Source organism: Glandiceps talaboti, chromosome 1, assembly GCF_964340395.1.
Source record: "Glandiceps talaboti chromosome 1, keGlaTala1.1, whole genome shotgun sequence".
NCBI classification, from domain to species: domain Eukaryota; kingdom Metazoa; phylum Hemichordata; class Enteropneusta; family Spengelidae; genus Glandiceps; species Glandiceps talaboti.
In genome coordinates this window covers 14,883,045-14,902,359 of record NC_135549.1, presented here as the reverse complement: position 1 = coordinate 14,902,359, position 19,315 = coordinate 14,883,045, and the positions used below count along the sequence as shown (strand labels likewise).

The 19,315-nt window shown below is 35.3% G+C and overlaps 1 protein-coding gene across 2 annotated transcripts in view; it reads left to right on the top strand.

The window, feature by feature from the left end:
* The first annotated feature begins 2,376 nt into the window (after positions 1-2,376).
* The window catches only part of LOC144435155 (hepatocyte growth factor receptor-like), a 58,037-nt gene continuing 41,098 nt past the window's right edge, over positions 2,377-19,315 (top strand). For both annotated transcript variants that reach the window (XM_078123757.1, XM_078123833.1), the window contains exons 1-2: positions 2,377-2,511; positions 3,553-4,492. In XM_078123757.1, coding sequence (XP_077979883.1) covers positions 3,622-4,492 — 871 coding nt within the window. In that variant the 5' untranslated portion in view covers positions 2,377-2,511; positions 3,553-3,621. The remainder of the gene's footprint in view (positions 2,512-3,552; positions 4,493-19,315) is intronic.

Below are 19,315 nucleotides of genomic sequence, written 5' to 3'. Positions count from 1 at the left end.
AGCCGATTCATACATAGAATGTTAATAAGATTGATAAGCAGACAGACAGACAGACAGACAGACAGACAGACAGACAGACAGACAGACTGGTTGGTTGGTTGGTTGGTTGGTTGGTTGGTTGGTTGGTTGGTTGGTTGGTTGGTTGGTTGGTTGGTTGGTTGGTTGGTTGGTTGGTTGGTTGGTTGGTTAGTTGGCTGGCTGGCTGGCTGGCTGGCTGGCTGGCTGGCTGACTGACTGACTGACTGACTGAGTGACTGACTGAGTGACTGAGTGACTGACTGACTGACTGACCGACCGACCGACCGAGACCGACCGACCGGTTGGTTGGTCGGTTGGTTGGTTGGTTGGTTGGTTGGTTGGTTGGTTGGTTAGTTGGTTGGTTGGTTGGTTGGTTGGTTGGTTGGTCGATCGATTGGTTGGTTGATTGATTGGTCGATCGGTTCAATGGTTGGTTGGATTAATTCACAGACGCCTATGATTATCATAGTAATTTTTTAAAAGAGTACTTTGATTTTTAAGGATACTTCGTATATATAATTACATATATTGTATAACCTTGTAATAATACTGTAACCATAATGATAATCACTTCAAAATTAAACAGAAAATTCTCGATTCTTCTCAGATATTGTTTACTTATTATAACCGTATAAGTACTTTATTAAATAACCACCATCCAAGGGCGCCCTCTTCCACATGCATTACTAAAGATATTTACACCTACATATACAATTTTCTATATGTTTATCACACTATATGGTTTAATCAGCAGTCCGATATATTCCTTTGAATTCCCTAATCCCACCTGCTGATTATTATGCAAGGTAAGGTTATACACAAAAAATATTGCTTTCACTGACCTGACTATATATCATTTATTATGATGAATCCATACGGATAAGAGAAAATAAGACAATAAAATGTTGAGAATATAGCTTTATATTTACTCCACGTACTACAGACTGCATATACAATGTACATTTTCTGTACCAACATGTGTATGGACTTTTCCGTTGAAATGTTTATTTGTTAAACTGTTGGGGGCGCTGTTCATAATTTCTCAATAGGACTAGCTTGCCGTCCAATATTAAACTCACGTCTCCAGTTACGATGATGCCTCACCTCACCCCGGGACCTCACCATGCCGATACATAATACTATAATTAATGCCACCACAAGGAAACTTCAGTTTTCGAACCTCTAAAGCTTAAATCCCGTCCTTTTAAACCACGAAATATGAAATAAGCATGTTATAAAACCCAAATTATGCGATGTGTTACCTTGACAACATGGTGCTAAGTTCTTTTAACACTGATTTTGCCAAATTGTTTCCAGACATGCGAGGTCAGAAACATATTTACATATGTGTTGAAGAAAGTACCCAAAATCAGCCGTGACGTGAGCCAAATACTCAGTAGAAATAAATTTAAATAAAAAAAACTCAAGTAGCCCTATTTTCCATCTGATAATTTAAGAGACGTTAGTTAAAGTTATCGCAAAGCTGATGGGGAGATATACTTATTTACATCATTTGGTTTAGCATATCAAGATGTTTTCAAATACTGTACCAACAGTTTCGCGAATATTCATGTTATTTTTTATACAGAAAGTTGAATATGGAAATCATTCACTTTCATACAGTACATCATGTAAATGAAACAGTTTCACTAGTATAGTAGTTCCGCATTTAAAGTTTCCCATGCCTCTCAGCGGGTGAAATGGAACGTACAAAAACTACCAAGTTAAAAAGAAATCGACGGAAATAGGTCGGTAACAAAAAGTAGCCACATGACGAATGAATCCAAAGGACAAGTTTTGATAGTCATCATTATTCGATATTTAGAAATGCTACGCCACCATGTACTGAATGCATGTCAGCTTATTTAGGCTTACATTTAGCATACACCTGTGCCCTGTATACTTTTCCTAAAAGTTTATTTAAAAAATGTTTAGTTTGTGTTTCCTTGTTTTTAAAACATCAATAAAAACAAACAAAAGAGGGAGAGTGAAATACAGCCGGCGATAGCTTTTAACAGATTTTCTAATTTTGAATCATTTTGTAGTCATCATGTAACGGTATTTAAAAATCAATCCACAATCAATACACATATTAACAAACTCACTGTGCTTTAATAGACCCACAACATTCCTGTACGTAATCACGTTTGCGGCCTGTATATTGACGATACACGCAAAGAACGAATACCTTTATCGAAAAAAGGTGTGCTAGGTGTGCTAATCGTGATAACTTTCCTGCGAAGGGTTGTCTCATGCGTCCCTGTCATCAATGACGAAATGGTTTTTAACAAACGATGACGTCATCCCTCCCACCAAATTTGGGCAGCAAGTTACCGATACTCAACAACTTCCGGTTGATGACCATTTTGATCATGGCGGCCAGTTTGAGCAGGTTTCAAGTTCGTCCTTTCCTCAGTGGATACATGTAGGCGTGCCAACTCAGTAGTTGTGATTTACAGAGTTTGTGACACTACCGATCGACTACTTGTAAATGTGAGTACATATAATTTACGCAACGTAACAACGCATTTTAACCGACAACTTTGCACGACGTTCAGCACTTTAAATTTGAAAAACAAAGTTTGCTTGTAGTAGCTATAGTCCGACTCCGACGACATAGTTTACAAGCTACGGCAGTGAAATACGATCGTGTATCGGTGTATTATTTACGTATAGTATGCACGTGTCCGAGGAGAAATTTGATCTGTGGACACTTGCCTCTGCCCTGGTTTGGTTCAAATGTCTTGACATGTTTGTTGGCTTGTCAGTCCGTGATTTATCTCAGAAAACGTTGGGAAATGAATTTCCTTATACTAGTTTAGCAGGGTTTTATATTACACTTTAATAGAAACTTTAGCACGAAGTAATTTACACGTGATATCGTACCTGGATGTTTTGCAGTTGACTAATCCGTCGCTATTGTCACTAGTCAGTGTCTTCCTGTGTGCACAGACTTGTAAGTTGTATAGGGGTAAAACAGATACGTTAGGGCATGGAAGTATAACCCACGGTTAGGGCCAGTGTAACACACGCACGTCTCCCTTCTCTTTCTACAATGTCTGACCATGGAGCCTGAGGTATGTATGTATCGTGATACTTCCATGGTCTGACACTTCAATGCATTGGGTGTAGACCTTTCACTATACGTAATCCACAAACAAAATCATACTTGTTCATGCTAATTTCAATGACAATACGTTTCCGACGAGTGGGTTGAAATTTTGTCAAAATTTAAAAAAAATATACTTGTTTACAGTGCTACCAAATTAGTGTGAATTATAGTGAAAGCGTCAAGCCAGTCATTCATGAAGTGATTCAGTCAAACGTAAAATCACTCTTGACAAGTATGAGCAAAACTCTGCATGTGTGCTTGATACAGCTGGGAGTGTGTTACCATTTCACTTCTAGTCATCTCATCTATGTTATATCTACAAGGATTTAAAAGCTTAAGTAAGTCGTCTGTGTAGCTGTAGCATTTTAATGTGATGAACTCAGCAGTGTGGTATAATTTATACTGTCTTTATTCCCTTGCAGATTATTTTAGTAGATTACATCTCCCATTCCAAATTATGAGATCAATGCACCACATGGCAGAATAACTGGATGTGCTGGATGGAGTTTGGATTCATAATGCCTGGACAACCAGCAATGACTGCATCTCTGACCAGTCTAGTGACCATTTTACTTGGTTATTCAATAATCTTGTCAAATGCACAGAGTTATACCTATGTGCCAGATTATGGAGTCGACAATTTCACTACACCGGAAGGCTGGGAATTCCAACATCTTGCAGTTCATAAAGAGAACGGACAAGTCTATATTGGAGCCACCAATTACATCTATCATCTCAGTGCAGATTTAGAGTTGAAATTGGAACATGTAGCTGGACCAGCCATTGATAATCCTCGATGTCTTCCTGAAGGGGACTGCGATTATTACAAGGGTCAAATACATAACGTGAACAAGATACTACTTATTCACTATGAGATGAATAGACTAATCACATGTGGGGATGCTTATCAAGGAACCTGTCAACTTCACTTCCTGCACAAAATCTCACCTGCAGAAGGCAGAATCTATGATGAGAGTAACATTGAAAATGACTTTGTGGCTACATCAGGGTCCACTGTAGCTTTCATGGCACCAGCGCCACCCGATAACCAACTTGCCATGTATGTGGGTGCTACATATAATGCTAATAGACCATCAAATCTAGCAATACAACATGCTGTATCCTCCAAAAGGATAGCCTTTACATTTGGACAGTATGGTTTTCTGTTGGCCTACGAGGTCGAAGATCCTAGTAGACATACTTTTATTGATGTCAGAAATAATTATAAAGAATCGTACAAAATCAAATATATTTATGGTTTCACCAGTGGTGATTTCAGTTACTTTGTTACCGTCCAAAGGAAATCAGTTCAGGAAGAAAGTTACCATTCTAGAATTATACGCATATGTAATCAAGATAAAGGTGAGTTAAAAAAAAAATTCTTCAGAGTTTTAGTTACTCGTAATTCATTTCATGGAAGTTACAATCGAAACAGATTTTTTGAAAATATTATAAATATGCCAGTGTGAGTATGGATAAGGTAAACTGTAAAAATCAATCTGGTAGAAGGTCAAATGAAATAGATGAACGGAGACATATCAGGAAATTCAAATTAAATACATAATGCAATATAGTCTTGTACATGACAGTGCATATATGTAATAGGAAATTTTATAGATACATATTTCTGACTTATTAATTTTCAAGATTTCTGAAAATGCACACGTTTAAGAAATTAAATTTATGATGAGGTCTTCTCAATATTCCAGGTAATTTTAAGTATTAAGAAATCAAATTTAAAATACAGAGTTTATTGAGTATTTCGGAAAATGTTAGTACATGTATTGGAAAATTTAATTAAATGCATATTGCTCAATTCTCAAGAAAATGTACATATGAGAAAAAAATTGATGTGTTTATGGTTCGTACAATATGCTGGAAAATGTACATATTAGGAATTATGGACTCAAAATTCTGGAAAATGGAAATATTAGGAATAATATTTTGGAAAATGGAAATATTAGGAATAATATTCTGGAAAAATTGTACATATTAAAAGTATGGTACTCAATATTCTGGAAAATGTACATTTTAGAAAACTATGGTACGTAAAAGAGTTGACATGAGATTTCTGGAAATGTACATAAAAAGAAATTAAATTTGAAATGCATCTGGTTTACTTAATATTTTGTAAAAAAAAATAAAAAAAAATTGTCATGTAACACAGTGTCCACTTGAGATTGTGCTTTCAAACAGACACAGCTGACTACACATTGTAGTAAGAGTAAGTAACTGATTCTTGTGATTGCCTTTAGTGTTGTTCAACATTCATTGATCTCAAGGTTAAGTGTAGGTCTCCTTGATTTATTGATGTAACTTTGAAATTGACTCAGATTACATCTGAGGTTCATAAATACCAGCACAAAATATTTACTTAAGTCATCCATCAAGTGTGAAAAGGTAGGCAGAAGCGACAGAGTGATGTGTGATGTCACATTGTTTTCACACAGCCCTACATCTGCATGTAAGGTACTACTTCAAGTATCGTGAACTAGTTTATGTAGAGAACTATTTAATAGTTCACACAAAACCTTTTTCTTTTTTTTTCTTTTTTTTTTACTGTTTTTACAGAATTACTATTACCAGTACGTTGAATTAGAATTTGTGACACATCAGACTGGTTTGGTTTTTTTCACACACCTAGTTCTAGATTTCTAGATATCAGTATTTTGTACAGGCTGACATGGCAAGCTAAACCCGTCGCATTTAGTTCACACAAAGAGCATATTACGAGCAGAGTGTGAAATAACACCATATAATGCATTTACGGTTTATATGCGTACAACCCACTACCCTCACATTTGTCGGGTGATCAATCATATACTATGCTATACTAGAATAGCGACTGCTTTAAGTCTCAACTCCCAATTTATTCTCATCTAGAAGAGATTGAATACAAATGATGATATTAAAGCCCTTATTTCAGCTTATCAAGTAGTTTCCTTTGAAAAAGATGGAGAAAGGACTTGGTGTGTTGTTAACTGTGTAATTTAAAATCTAAATAGTCCCTATGCACCGGAAATTGTAACACATTAAGGTAATCCAACAAACCGTTCCAGAATAACAAAGAAAGGACCCAGTCAACTCTTGGCAGTGTTTATTTAGAAATATGAGTAACACAGAGGCATAAATTTGGGGAAATTCCAAACAGTTTTCAATAAATCAGGATAATTTTTGAGTGGGCCCTAATGAAGGCTTTGTGGACATTTTGACATTTTGCACATTTTGTGTTAAATCGTGCTTGCAGATAGTCTAGTGCTTTCCTCCATTGAATGATGAATCTAAAGATCTAGAGATGATCCAATACCACACGTTGGCATCCAGACTAGCTTGCAGACAAAATAAATGGGAACTCGATTCTGACATTGTCGCTTTTACACTTTTACTACAAAAACCTATAAAAACCAGAACCTCACACCAGAACTGTCAATAACAAAAAGAAAAATTGACTGTTCCAGTGGTCAAATGTTAGTAATCAATTTTTCATCTCTTTACCTACAATAGTCCCCCAAAATAATCTCAGAATTGGACATTTTCATAATTTTCATAATTTCAAACATCCCTCCTTACGTATGGGAATGTATGCAGCTATTTTGGATATGCTGTTGAGGGTACATGAAGAGGGATGTTTGAACTTCAGAAGTTATGAAAATTTCTTATTTCACAACTCCTAGTGATCCGAGTGGTGGGGACTGTTGTAGTCAAAGAGATATCAAATGAGTAAATAACTGCTAATATGGTAGGTTACGGTTTGGTGTACAGCTGTTTTGCAGGACGGAGAAGAAGGGACATTGTCAGAATCGAGTTCCAACTTACTCTATCAGCAAGCAGGACTACATTTCGCCAAATTACAGCCCTTGATATATATAAAACATGTATTATTCACTGCATGTTCACACGGTTATTCAAAACATGATTGTGCTGATTCATGAGGATTTTTTGTAAAGGTCAAAGTTTACCAGTAACTCAGCATTTTAGCACCACTCTGAATAAGGACAAGGACTACACATGACAAACATTCTAAATGTCTGTAGTGAGAATTCAAAGACCAGTGTTATATTGAATACTGACAAATGCTGTAAACCTGTCAGTTAGACTAATCTAATCTAATCTAGTCTAGTCATATCAAGTCATGTCTGGTTCAATCATTGTCCTCAATTCTTAGATATTTATTTTTGGCAGGAATCATGACCATGTTGTCGTTCTGTCATAAAACTGTAGGAAGCTTTGTATACTTTAATGGGATAGTATTTTCTACAGTCAGACAAACCTAATGTCATGTTCCCACGACTCGTTTTGAGGTCCCTAGCGTGCATGTAATCAGTGTTGGTAGAACGAATGCTTTTAAAAAGCATGTCTCAAGTGTGTTACTGCTTCTTTTGTGTGAAATTACTTTAACGTATTTCTGCACTTCGATACGCAGTGCCATGGGCAAAAAAATAATCCCTATTACCGTAGCGGCCCGAAGCAATCGCTTTATGTTAGAAATAGCTACATTGTAATAAACAGGAATACAGTAATTTCCCACTCGTCTAGATATGATTATGATGGAACCCATTCCCAGTAATTTACAATCATTTTTGTAGGAAGGAAGTTGTGTTTGAAATCTGAAGAAAAAAAATTACTCTAGAACTTTGAATGATTTCAGTTACACTTCAAGCAGTCATTTTAGTGAATACGTAGTCAGGTAGCTGGCTCATAAAAAAGGTAGCTTGCTCATAAAAAAAAAAATGGTCAAAGACCTCCCAGACCTTGATGTGATAGTTGTTTGATAATATGCCAGTGAGTTACCTTCAGTGTTCAGTTTACCATGTCAACATACAGAATGACCAACCACAGATATGTAAATACAGGTGCATATATACTTTCACATGTTTGTAGGGATTCTGTCAGTAATACTATGTACAGTCAAAACAATAGCATTAAACATTTCACACTTGGCTTCACTAATAGTCACAACTTTTATGGACACATTTACAATGCGTGGACACAGCTTTCCATGTCAGTGTAAGAAAGTGCCCTGTCTGGTAAACACAACAAGGATGCAATGAAATGAAAATTTCCAAAAAAAGAAAAGACAAAAAAACAGAATACAGTTATCTGCTATTGATCAGACTGCCTGAATGAGGTATTCATATGTTAATTTATATGCACCTGAACAGAGAGAGGGAGAGAGAGTGTGTGAGTACACTGTATTGGTATTTTACATTGTAAGGAGCTCTAATGAGCTTAGGATATTAGATAGAAATACAGCCAGCATGTGGTAAAGGAACTTTACACTGCTACAATTTAACCTTTTATGTTTGATTATTTCCTGTTTGGTTTCCACTTATTCTTCCTAGTTTCCAGTTAATTTTATTGGAGTTTACCAGAATTTCCCAATATAGAACCTAGTCATACATGATTAGCAAACAGTAAGATGTTTACCATAAATAGCTATAAAGTGTGTTAGTACAGGTAATGGCTAAAAACATAAAACACAATTAAATTTGTTATGTCTATTTTAGTGATCAGTCGGGAAAATAACCCACTACTCTATTCGGTCATAAAATGATTCTAAATGTTGACTGTCATATATGCTTTTCAAAACAGGAAAAAAAATGTGTAGTTATCACATACTGGCTGTAAGTACATAGAGCAACAACTAATGATTGGGTACAGGGTCAACGGTATGATATGATAACACAATCGTGTATTTTCCACATGAGTACATTCAAATTTTCTGAAGAGTTATCTTGTTAGGAGTGTAGTGGTTATATCTGTAGCAAGATTGAATTGTGTTAAAGTTGTAACAGCAATGCTAGCTGTAGTCTAGAGGCTATCTGTGGCTACTGATAGACTCTAGACTGTGCTAGCTAAGATAGAGCCAGGGAATTCAATGTGTTTATCTCATTAGATGTTACCTTTATTAGATGTCACATGTATATATACATGGATGAATAGTTCAGTGGTTTTAGTTTCATTTCCTAACCATCAAACAGGAAATAAGATGTACAAATGAGTTTGTCAAATCTAAATGTACCAAATCAACCCCCCCCCCACCCCACCCCCACCCATTTCTGTTCAGCAATGAAATGAACAGCAACATTTCCTTCATTTGGAAATGAATAGATTAAATAGTAATGCATATAAAGTATTTTTCTTTCACCTTACAGTCGACAACAGTAACAGTGAAAAAAATCTTTTTGAAAATATTGCAATACTAGTTTTCATACATGTGTTCATTTATACGTTATATTTACATAACTTTAGTACAATCGATACAAATTGATTTAACCAATCAAATTGATTGATTTCATACTGAATATGATAACGAAAAATGGCATTCATTATGTAATATGTCATCAGTTTTGCTTAGAACTGTTACTGTTATTTTTATTTCTCCAAAGTCTATTATTGTGACTGCTAATTAGATTTGTTACACTCTGTTAAGGGTAGATTTTGTTATGAGCATTGATTTCAGACAACTCTAGACTGTGGGGACCTAGTAACTGTATAATTGGAAGGGGAGCCATTGTACTCTTGGAGATTATTGCCAATTGTGTCAGGGAATTTATCTGTTTAATTTCAAGATACCTTTTGTATGGGTATAATTGGGAGAGCTCATTGTACTCTTGAAGGACTTTACCGCTAATTGTGTGAAGGACTTTAGATGCTATTTTTTATGATATATTTTGTAACTGTGATGAGTATGACCTAGATTGTAATGTTGTCAGTTACGATTATTTCTGAAGTCTGAATTGAAATTGAGAGGTTCTGAGAATATGCAAAAAAACTTCAACTATTATTATGTTTCGTAGAAAAGCTTCCAGGGCAGGAATAACGTAATTGAATTGTTAAAGAGTATAAATGCAACTGTATTCAGTGTTGCCCTCCAGTGGTTTGTTGCATGATTCGAATCTGAGTTGTGTTTAGCCAGGAGCTATTTTGCCACTGTTATTTTCGCAGTCTTGGTTGATTTCGTGTCAAACAGCAGGGCTTCTAATAGCACGTCTGAATAGAAAAATCTTATTTTCTGTAGAACAATACCCTCAAGCAGTACAGTGTGTAACATGGGTAGTAAGTTTGAGAAAGATATATTATGCAAGCTATTCAAAACATGTTGTGACACATGTGTTGTGGAAAACCCGACAAAACTCGTACAGTAGAAACAATGTTTTCAGAAATGTCGAAAATAATTAACCAACACTGTAATTAGAGATGAAATTGTTAATTAACTAACAAAGTAATTGAGTTGATTTGTTTTAGTGGCTTTCGTTTGGAACTAATGAATTGATTTGAGTAATGATATGGTTTGAAAGATTGACATGCATAATACATGAGCAGTTATAGGCACTGTCTTTTGTAATGTGGAGTCCTTGTCAAATACAGCCTTTGTAATCCAATACAAACAATGAAACCATCTGTAGGGGGGTTGCCAGTTTGGGTTTTTCTCAGAGAAAGAAAAAGTAAGTAAATAAGTAAACAAATTGAAATTAGGAGAACTTGAAAGTTTTGAGTCACCAAGCCAATTGTCATTACGACCATTGAAGGTATCACTGACGATACTTCCATGTTACATATAGTACTAGAAATTTCATATGTAGGGGAATCGTTTTTCAGAGAATGGGATAGTAATAGTATAGTCTAGTTCCTGATGACCATATTCCGATTTTACACAACGTTACCTTCACACGTTACAGTGATGTGTGAAGATAACGTAGTGTAAAATCGGAATACGGTATTTTGGAACTAGACTAGGGATAGTAGAAAGTGAATAGGTAATTACCCAAAAAGTGAAAAAAGGGAAATTTTGAGTCACTGGTCACGTTATTACAACCATATCTGTTTTTAGCTTTGTGCTAGAAAAGACATTTCCGTTTATGGTGTGAAGGGGATGACTTTTCAAAGAAGAAGTAAAGCCAATATGGGATGCGCCATTACAATTGTGATAATGGCGTCCCTAATCCTGCCACAGCCGTTATCTTTTACCTGGACTTGATCTGGAGAGGGTTGTAATTGTAGTAGAAATTACATTTCTGTTCATGGTTTGGGGAATGACTTTTCAGAGAAGAAAAACTAAGTGAGAAAGTAAAACATGGGGAATTAAGTGTCCTGAAGTCATGTCCTTTTAGCTAGCTGTTTCAACAGCTTTGTAATAGAGAATTACTTTTCTATTCATGGTGTGGGGAATGATTTTTCCAAGTGGGTACTGACAGTGTCAGTAAATGTGAGTGGAATTTCAAGTAATCACAGTTACATTAGAAGATAAACATCAGTGGTTACAAATTGAGATGACATTTACAGTTATCTGACACATAAGTCATTGTCAAGCCCATTTCCAGCATCCTTGTAGATCTGACGTCAGGTGTCCACATTTGACATTCTGGCCCCAACTGTAAAGACTACAAAATTGCCCTTTGAATAATTTATGATGGGCGGTTTGAAACCTGATGTCGCTAATAAAGAGAATCAAGATTTCATTGTGACAGTATCCCCAGGACTCTAGCATTTCTATTGTGTTGCTAAACAGAGGGCAGGATTTTGAAATCGTGGTGTTTGTACAAAAGGTTGATTTACGGCTAAATAAGAACTGTTGACGGTTTCCTTTCAACCTAATAACTCACCAGGATGGAAAAGTATGCCAGTGTTCATTTATTAGTGAAGATACATTGAAGGTCAAAATAGAAATAGGCTTTAGTTTGCTCAGCTGAAAAAGAAAGTGTCTACATGACTTTTTACATATTCCATCATTATTTTGTACCTGAGTAAACAGTATCCTATCAATCATTCTGAAATCATTTTATGTTGTGATTGATAATGAATGATTTGATAGCAATATCATGATGAATGAGTAATATTTTGACAATGTTAAGTAAAGTTAGAAGACTGGAAACATTTCTTTTTGATGTTATTACCCATAAAACATGATATTTCTAAAAGTGTTTTTGTAGAGCTCTCATTCATATAATCCATCATAAATTCTCTTTACTATAGTGACTGTTTGTATCTGTTATTGGTTTTGCTCTAGTATTCACCTTATCAGGGATTGCAGCAGTTTCCTCAAAAGAGATACACATAGAAAATATTAATCTGATGAGTCCATGCATAAAACCACAAATGAAATAGTTCATCAGTAGACCCAGGTGTGGGTAAATTGAGACGTTCCCAGTCATATTAAATACAGATTAGTTTTATGAAAACAAAAATTGTCATTTTCAAGGACAGTATACAGAAAATGTTGAGTGCTTTTGAATTCTGATACAATATACTTAAACATTGATATGAAATCTCCTTATAACGCGTCCAGATGTAGGTAATTGACTTGTTTCCCAGTAATTTAGATCTGTGTATTGCTAGATGAAGTGTTATAAATTCAAATCACCTTTTACTGAAATACTGATGTGTTTTAGGGACTCTGGTAATTGTACATGTGTGTCATTTCAGAATTATCATAAAATTCCTAGTTTACTGATGTAAATTGTTGACTTTTTATGTGAGGTTAATTTACGAGTCAAAAATGACAATTAATTGACAAATGCCATGTTCATGGGACAAATTATTTGTATGTAGTTTTCTTGTTTTACACAGTAAGTATTTTTTAATTGGTATTAAAATTCTCCTGCTGTAGTTGCAGGTGTTGGTTATTGATATGTTCCAAGTCAAAGATGTCAGGTCACTGGGGGTGCCTCTCCTAAATTCTGATGAAATGTTGCTGACTGTATCATATGGCACAATAAATGGTCAATTTCACACACTTACTACAAAATGAAATCAGCCTGCCCCTTACCCTTTCTCCAATCAATAGTCAATTTAAATTACTGATGGCTAAGAAATGACATGTCAACTATTTATTTTGTGTCATTGACTACATCAGGACATTGACAACACTGTGGGCACAAAGTCCAAACCGTGCTGTTAAACAGTTTTGTGATCTGTGTTGTTAAATTTATGTACTTGTGCATGAAAACTGATATTTAAGTATGACATCACATTTGTTATTCCTGTCATCATGTACCATACATGGAACATAAAAGTGTGTGAACATTTGCAAAGTTTGTTGTCCTAATTTCATTTTAGCAGTGAAATATTAAAATATATGGTTGTGGTAATACGAGTGCTTGATTTTCAAAAAAGGGAGAAAATTGTGAAATGTTCATATCAAAACCCCAGAACCCATACTCAATCTGGGACATGTCATACAATTCATCTTTACTAGCACTGATACTGGGCTGTCTGGCTTGAAAATATCTTTACTATTCTCTCAAGCCAGTAGGGACCGACTCGTTAATAATGGTACCGTAAAATGATCATTGTTTGTGACGATGGATAGCGAAGTCTCTGGGCTATACTGTCAAGCCAGTATGTCAAGTTAGATAGCCAACTCTCTGGGCTATACTGTAAAGCCAGTATATCAAGTCAAATAGCCAAATCTCTGTGCTAATATACTGTCAAGTCAGTATGTCAAGTCAGGTAGCCAGGTTTCTGGGATATACAAAATGTTCTGTCAAGTCAGTATGTTGAGTCAGATAGCCAAGTCTCTGGTCTATATCTGTCCTAGCAGAACTTGTTTAGAGACTAGACTGTTGGGTTTGAATCTGAATATCTCAGATTCAACCCAATAGCTAGTCTCTACACTATTGTAGAACAGGACAGTAGAGATTCCAACATCAGTAAAACATGCTGACCAAAATACAGGCTTGATGTTAATTTGTATTCCATGATGAAAGATTAAGTCATAAAACTGTAATCAGGAGATAGCTTCATCATGTCAGCAGTAAAATTTAGTAGAGTTTAACATGAAAAAAAAACCCCCAAAGATAATGATCTGCTTCCTCATTAAGTTGTCTATATACTTACATGTAGCTATTCATAAAGTTTGATCAGACATAATCTTCAGAAACCACATGTTATACTGTGCACCCAATTTGTTAGAGAATTTACAAACACTAGAAACCACATGCCATCATTGTACACTCAATTTGTTTAACAAGTATAAAATATACAAAGACCAGATAGTTTGAATACCTACTAATTTACTTCTACTCTAACCAGAAACCTCAGACATTTCAAGATCGACTCTTCAGGTCTTTCTATGAAAAGAAAGAGGAATATGGATGCTAAGCTAACACCCATTATAAGTTACATTATAAGTTCCTTGGTCTATGTGCAAGTAGGATTGAGTGGTATCCAGGTTCATCTAAGGTTGAACTTTACCGAGGTGAGATGTACAGTTGTAATTTGATACAGGAACTGAGGAAGAATGGAATTCTTCCATGGTATACTTGAGGTGATATGCAGCATGACAGAGTGCACATACCTTTAGTGTATTCCGTGTCAAGAACCAATTTGTGGTATAGGCCATACACAACTTGACTTCTACAGTATATCTAGCATAATAAGTATTAAAATGTAAATGTATCCTGAACTAGAAAATGCATACTGTGCAAATAAAACCAGTTTATTGTAAACTGTGAATTGTGAATAGATTTGTGCATTGTGAAACAGTACTACAGACTGTGGGCATGTACTTAAATGGACCAATTTATTATAACATTATGGGATGTGCTTCATTTTAAGACTATGAGCAATTAATAAAGTGCACTGAGACAGTAGCGTATTGCGTGCAAAGTAACATTTCATCCTCAAAATCATGACTTCGCTTGATTTGGTGAATCCTCTTGGATTCCATTAAAAAAGTACATTGACTGTATTCTGTGATAAAATTGGTGATTCACTAAAAATTGAGTGAATTATTAGCTTTAATTGTACAAGTTGGATGACCTAGCTCTTACTGCATTTACACTTGGCATTCTACCAAACATGCTTTTAGATATGAGAAGGAAATACCTCAATAACACAGTAAAAATATCACATAGAAATGAGTTGAGTTCATGGATGAGTGAGTTTCATACTACACTTGGTACATAATACTACTCTTTCAACTAGGTTTAATTTGTGGCAAAAAAAAAGAAGAGAAATATGATCGCATTTTTGAGAACGAAGCAGGAAACAGAATCACCAAGGTGAGACAAAAGATAAAGAAGAATGGTGGAATACGAGTAAAGTATAAAATGCTGTAATTCAGGATTTTGATGATATGATATGAAAATCTGATAAAAACTATGAGACTAAGTAAGTGAAACTGTTCTTGAAAATCAGAGCTGTTATTTCTTCCTTGACATTGCGAAGTAATGAGACAGGGTGTGTTTTGGACGGTGCTATAAAAGAGGCTGTGGTTTCCACAATGGGTGGAACTAAACATGCCTCTAAAAAAAAGAATAGAATGTATACACCTACGGGAGCATTATCGTTCAGGTGTGCACATAATGACACGTGCAAAGTTGTGTGTAGTTACACGTTCTAAACACAAACATGAAAAACATTGGAATGTGCACACACGCGTTGACACCTTCTGTCCAGCAGGCCAAACACATGACTTTCCTTTCTAAATTTGTCGGTATTTTTGCTATTTTTCCCACAGCTACCAAACGAAAAACTAATTAATTAGTTTACAGTTATGCTTCCGAACTTTGATATAAAAAAATGCAACATTTAATTGAAGAAAAATGGCAAAAACTTAACGCATATTTATAGTTACGTGTAGACTGCCATGTTGACATATCGTCTGATGCGGAATGCGTGAGTTACTTTGACTCACAAGGCTAAGACGCTACACGTATAGAACCACACATAAATATGCACATCTAAACTTCTCTAAATATGTAAGCAGAAGGAATGCCTGGATCTTTCAGGCTAAAAAAATACAGAGCTTTCTCTAAACAAAGTAGGGTGCCAAGCCTTCTTCATTTTATGTGAACATGGCCACCAGACCCAAGATGATATTTTCCATGTCTACGCAACTAGGAGCTTCAAAAGGTGTTCCTTGCTTCGGAAGTAAAAAAAAAAATTCTGTGGTTTATGTCTTTTTTTTCTAGAGCAGAGTAATTGGGTCAATGAACCATTTGTTAATTATCAGTAGTGACCATGTAACTAATGTATTAGTTAAGAGTTCTGTGCTGACCATCCATGTGTCACTGAGTGCAGGATAATATCGCAAAATATGTTGATGTCATTCGTAGTTTGCCAGAGTGGTATACTTTTATGGAGACTTGAATCAGTTATTTGAAGAGATAGTAACTGTGAGTGTAAAAGATTATCTCTACACCCACACTACTATCTCTTCAAATTACTGATACAAGATTCCATAAAAATACACCATTCTGGCAGCAAGCTATGGCATTAATACCGGTAAATGTATTTTGCAATATTGTAAAGTGAAAAGATTACCGTTGGGTAGCCTTGACTTGACCATAGACTTGGCTATCTTGTTTGACAGTATCATTCACCTGAACAATGAACCAGTACTGTACATGTATGTCAGATAGCCAAGTCTCTGGCTACGACTAGACTGTCGTACAGTCGCTTGCTCCTTTTTTGCTATGTTTTATCTAAAACTAAAGTTGTCGCCACACTCCGATCTGGAGCAATGCTATTATAATCGCATACTGATAGTGAGGGACGATGGCCCGAGTGCTAGCCTGTCTGTGTTGCTGGTTCTGTGATGCCGCAACACTCATTCACTATCATGAGTATAGCAGAGTCACAGATCAGCAACATAGACGGGCTAGACATTGATAAAGATATATCAGAAATGGAGTTACATGTAAAATGTGAATTGCACACTGATTCAGAAATAATCAAATGATTTGATTATTCTACCTGTTTGTAGTGTGAAGATAGCTGACAAATCTTTCATGTTAGAGATTGTAAAAATCTCAACATTTTATGGGAGAATTTTAAGAGAAAAATAATCTTGTATACGTTTCTTGATTTCCAAATTTCTCACTGAAATGTAAAATTTATCTTTCCATATTTATTTTATTATAGAATGATTAATTTATTGACTGCAGGGGTCCACATTTCTGAGAGACTTGAGATTGCATAGATATTGTATAATGTCGGTAGATAGATTGTGAAGATAATATGGTGGGTTTATGTAAATTAGGTATGAACTGAAAATGAATGCTAAAATGGAGTATTTCATGTGAAATCTTCTGCAGTTATCTATTATTTGATGTGTGTAGTTACAGCTGGAGACAAGCATCATATTATCCATCTCACAAATATTGATCGTTTTTTATTATCCAGTGACAAAGTAGTGTGATAGTTCCTAGGTGCACACAGGCACACATTTCAAATTAAATAAAGGTCAATGGAAGAAGGGACATCATGTGTTAGTAGTAGTAGTAAGGGAATTCATCCTTTGAATCTAACACGTAGTGTGTTTGCATTATGAACATTGCTTTGCCATCTTCCACAGGGTATTCTCTCTTGTATGCATGTATGTGTGAAACGTGCAGGAAATAAAAATTATCACGCAATCTCAATCCTAACCCTGACACACTAAATCACAGAAGTTTACCGATTTTTTTCAAAATTGTGTCATAATATCTTCAAATTTGCAGTTATTCAACTTGTTTGTGTGATATTCTCAAGGCTTTTAATTAAATTTTATCACAGTGTCACCGACTGCTCTAGGGAATTTCTCATATAATTTTACTCTTTCATTTTTTAAAAGTCAACCTTGCCGAAATTAAATTAACCTTATCAACTATTTGACAAAATAAATTAAGTTAGCTTCATATAGTTAATTAGCCTTGTTTGGTTGAAATTTTGTCATGATAAAGTGTTTCGCTTGGAGCTAGTGATAAAATCAGAACTATTCATATTGAGATCATCGTCATTGTGCCCTCATGGAATACGTAGACAATTTGTTAATTCTCTGTGATGTGACCTGAGTTGACCCTTATTTGATTAAATTAAAGTCAACCAAAGTCTGTCTTAAAAATTGCTTGTTGATACATGTGACAGTTCCCTGCAGTGTTTCACTGAAATCTATTAGAATGTATCGTATCCTCTCATCTTGCTGTTTCTGTCAAGCCTTGATGGTGAAGATTTTCCGTATGACTTGAGTTGTAGCTTCTCGACAGCTAGAACAGCGATGGGAAGGAGCTGCTTACAGAAAAGAGCTTCATGTACCATGTATCAGATTGTTGAAGCCAGCCTCTTAATGTGCTATAAAATTCCGCCAATCCATCTGGGAATTCAGAGATGGTCGTAAAAAGCCTTCATGGCATCTCATAAGGCACATTTGATACATACTTCAGTGAGAGTGGATGTTGCTTGAAAGCATTTGCAGACATCCAGTTTTTAATACATCACTACATCCACGGCTTTCTAGTTATGCCTATTCTGTCAATGTGTTCTGTTTTTCCACTCTTCTTTTCACAACTGTTTGACGGCTAAGTGTTTATTCAACCGCATAGATTCGGGGATAAAGTGTTGAAACATGATGTCTTTTGGTATAAGTAGGTAACCTTGTCCGGTTGATAATGTTACAATAAACAATTAATATTTTCATTGTAAGAGATATGTAGCTGGTAAATATCCACACATTAGTTGGAAGTGGTGACACAAATTTCGATACTGTTGCATTTGATGTCAGAGCCCAGAACCACTATAGTTTATACTGCAAGACATTTCATGTCAACTGTAGAACTGGAGGGCATTCATGCAGGCTATTCATGATTGATGAAAAAACAAATGTTGTGATAAAGTAGTTTGATAATATATTATATCAACCAACTATTTTGATTCTTGTAAAAAACATTATAAACTATTGGTTAGTTAGTTAGTTAGTGTGATGTAGTTAGTTAGTTACTTAGTTACTTAGTTACTTAGTCACTTACGTAGTTACTAAGTTAGCTACTTACATTGTAAGTTTATTGTAAATTAGTTAGTTAGTTACTTACTTAGTTGGTTAGTTCCTTAGTTACTTAATAGTTTAAGGTAGTTACTTACTTGCATACTTAGTTACTTAGTTGGTTAGGTGGTTATTTAGTGAGTGAGTGAGTTTAATAGTTAGTTACTCGTGCAGGTACTTAGTTGAAAAACAAAAATTTCAAACTTTACCCATTTTGTGAAAACGATCATTAAAAAGAGGAATTATATCTGTAAGGAACATTCAAATTGTAGGTTGAAAATATTTTCCAAAGAAATACTAAACCATATTGAAAATGTTAGGATGTGCTGGTCAGGTTACTAGAATAATATAGAAAGAGTTTGTTGCCATTTAGCATTGTGATGAACATACTGTGTACAAAACTGTGTGTCATATGTTGACATTGAAGTGTCAGTATGATG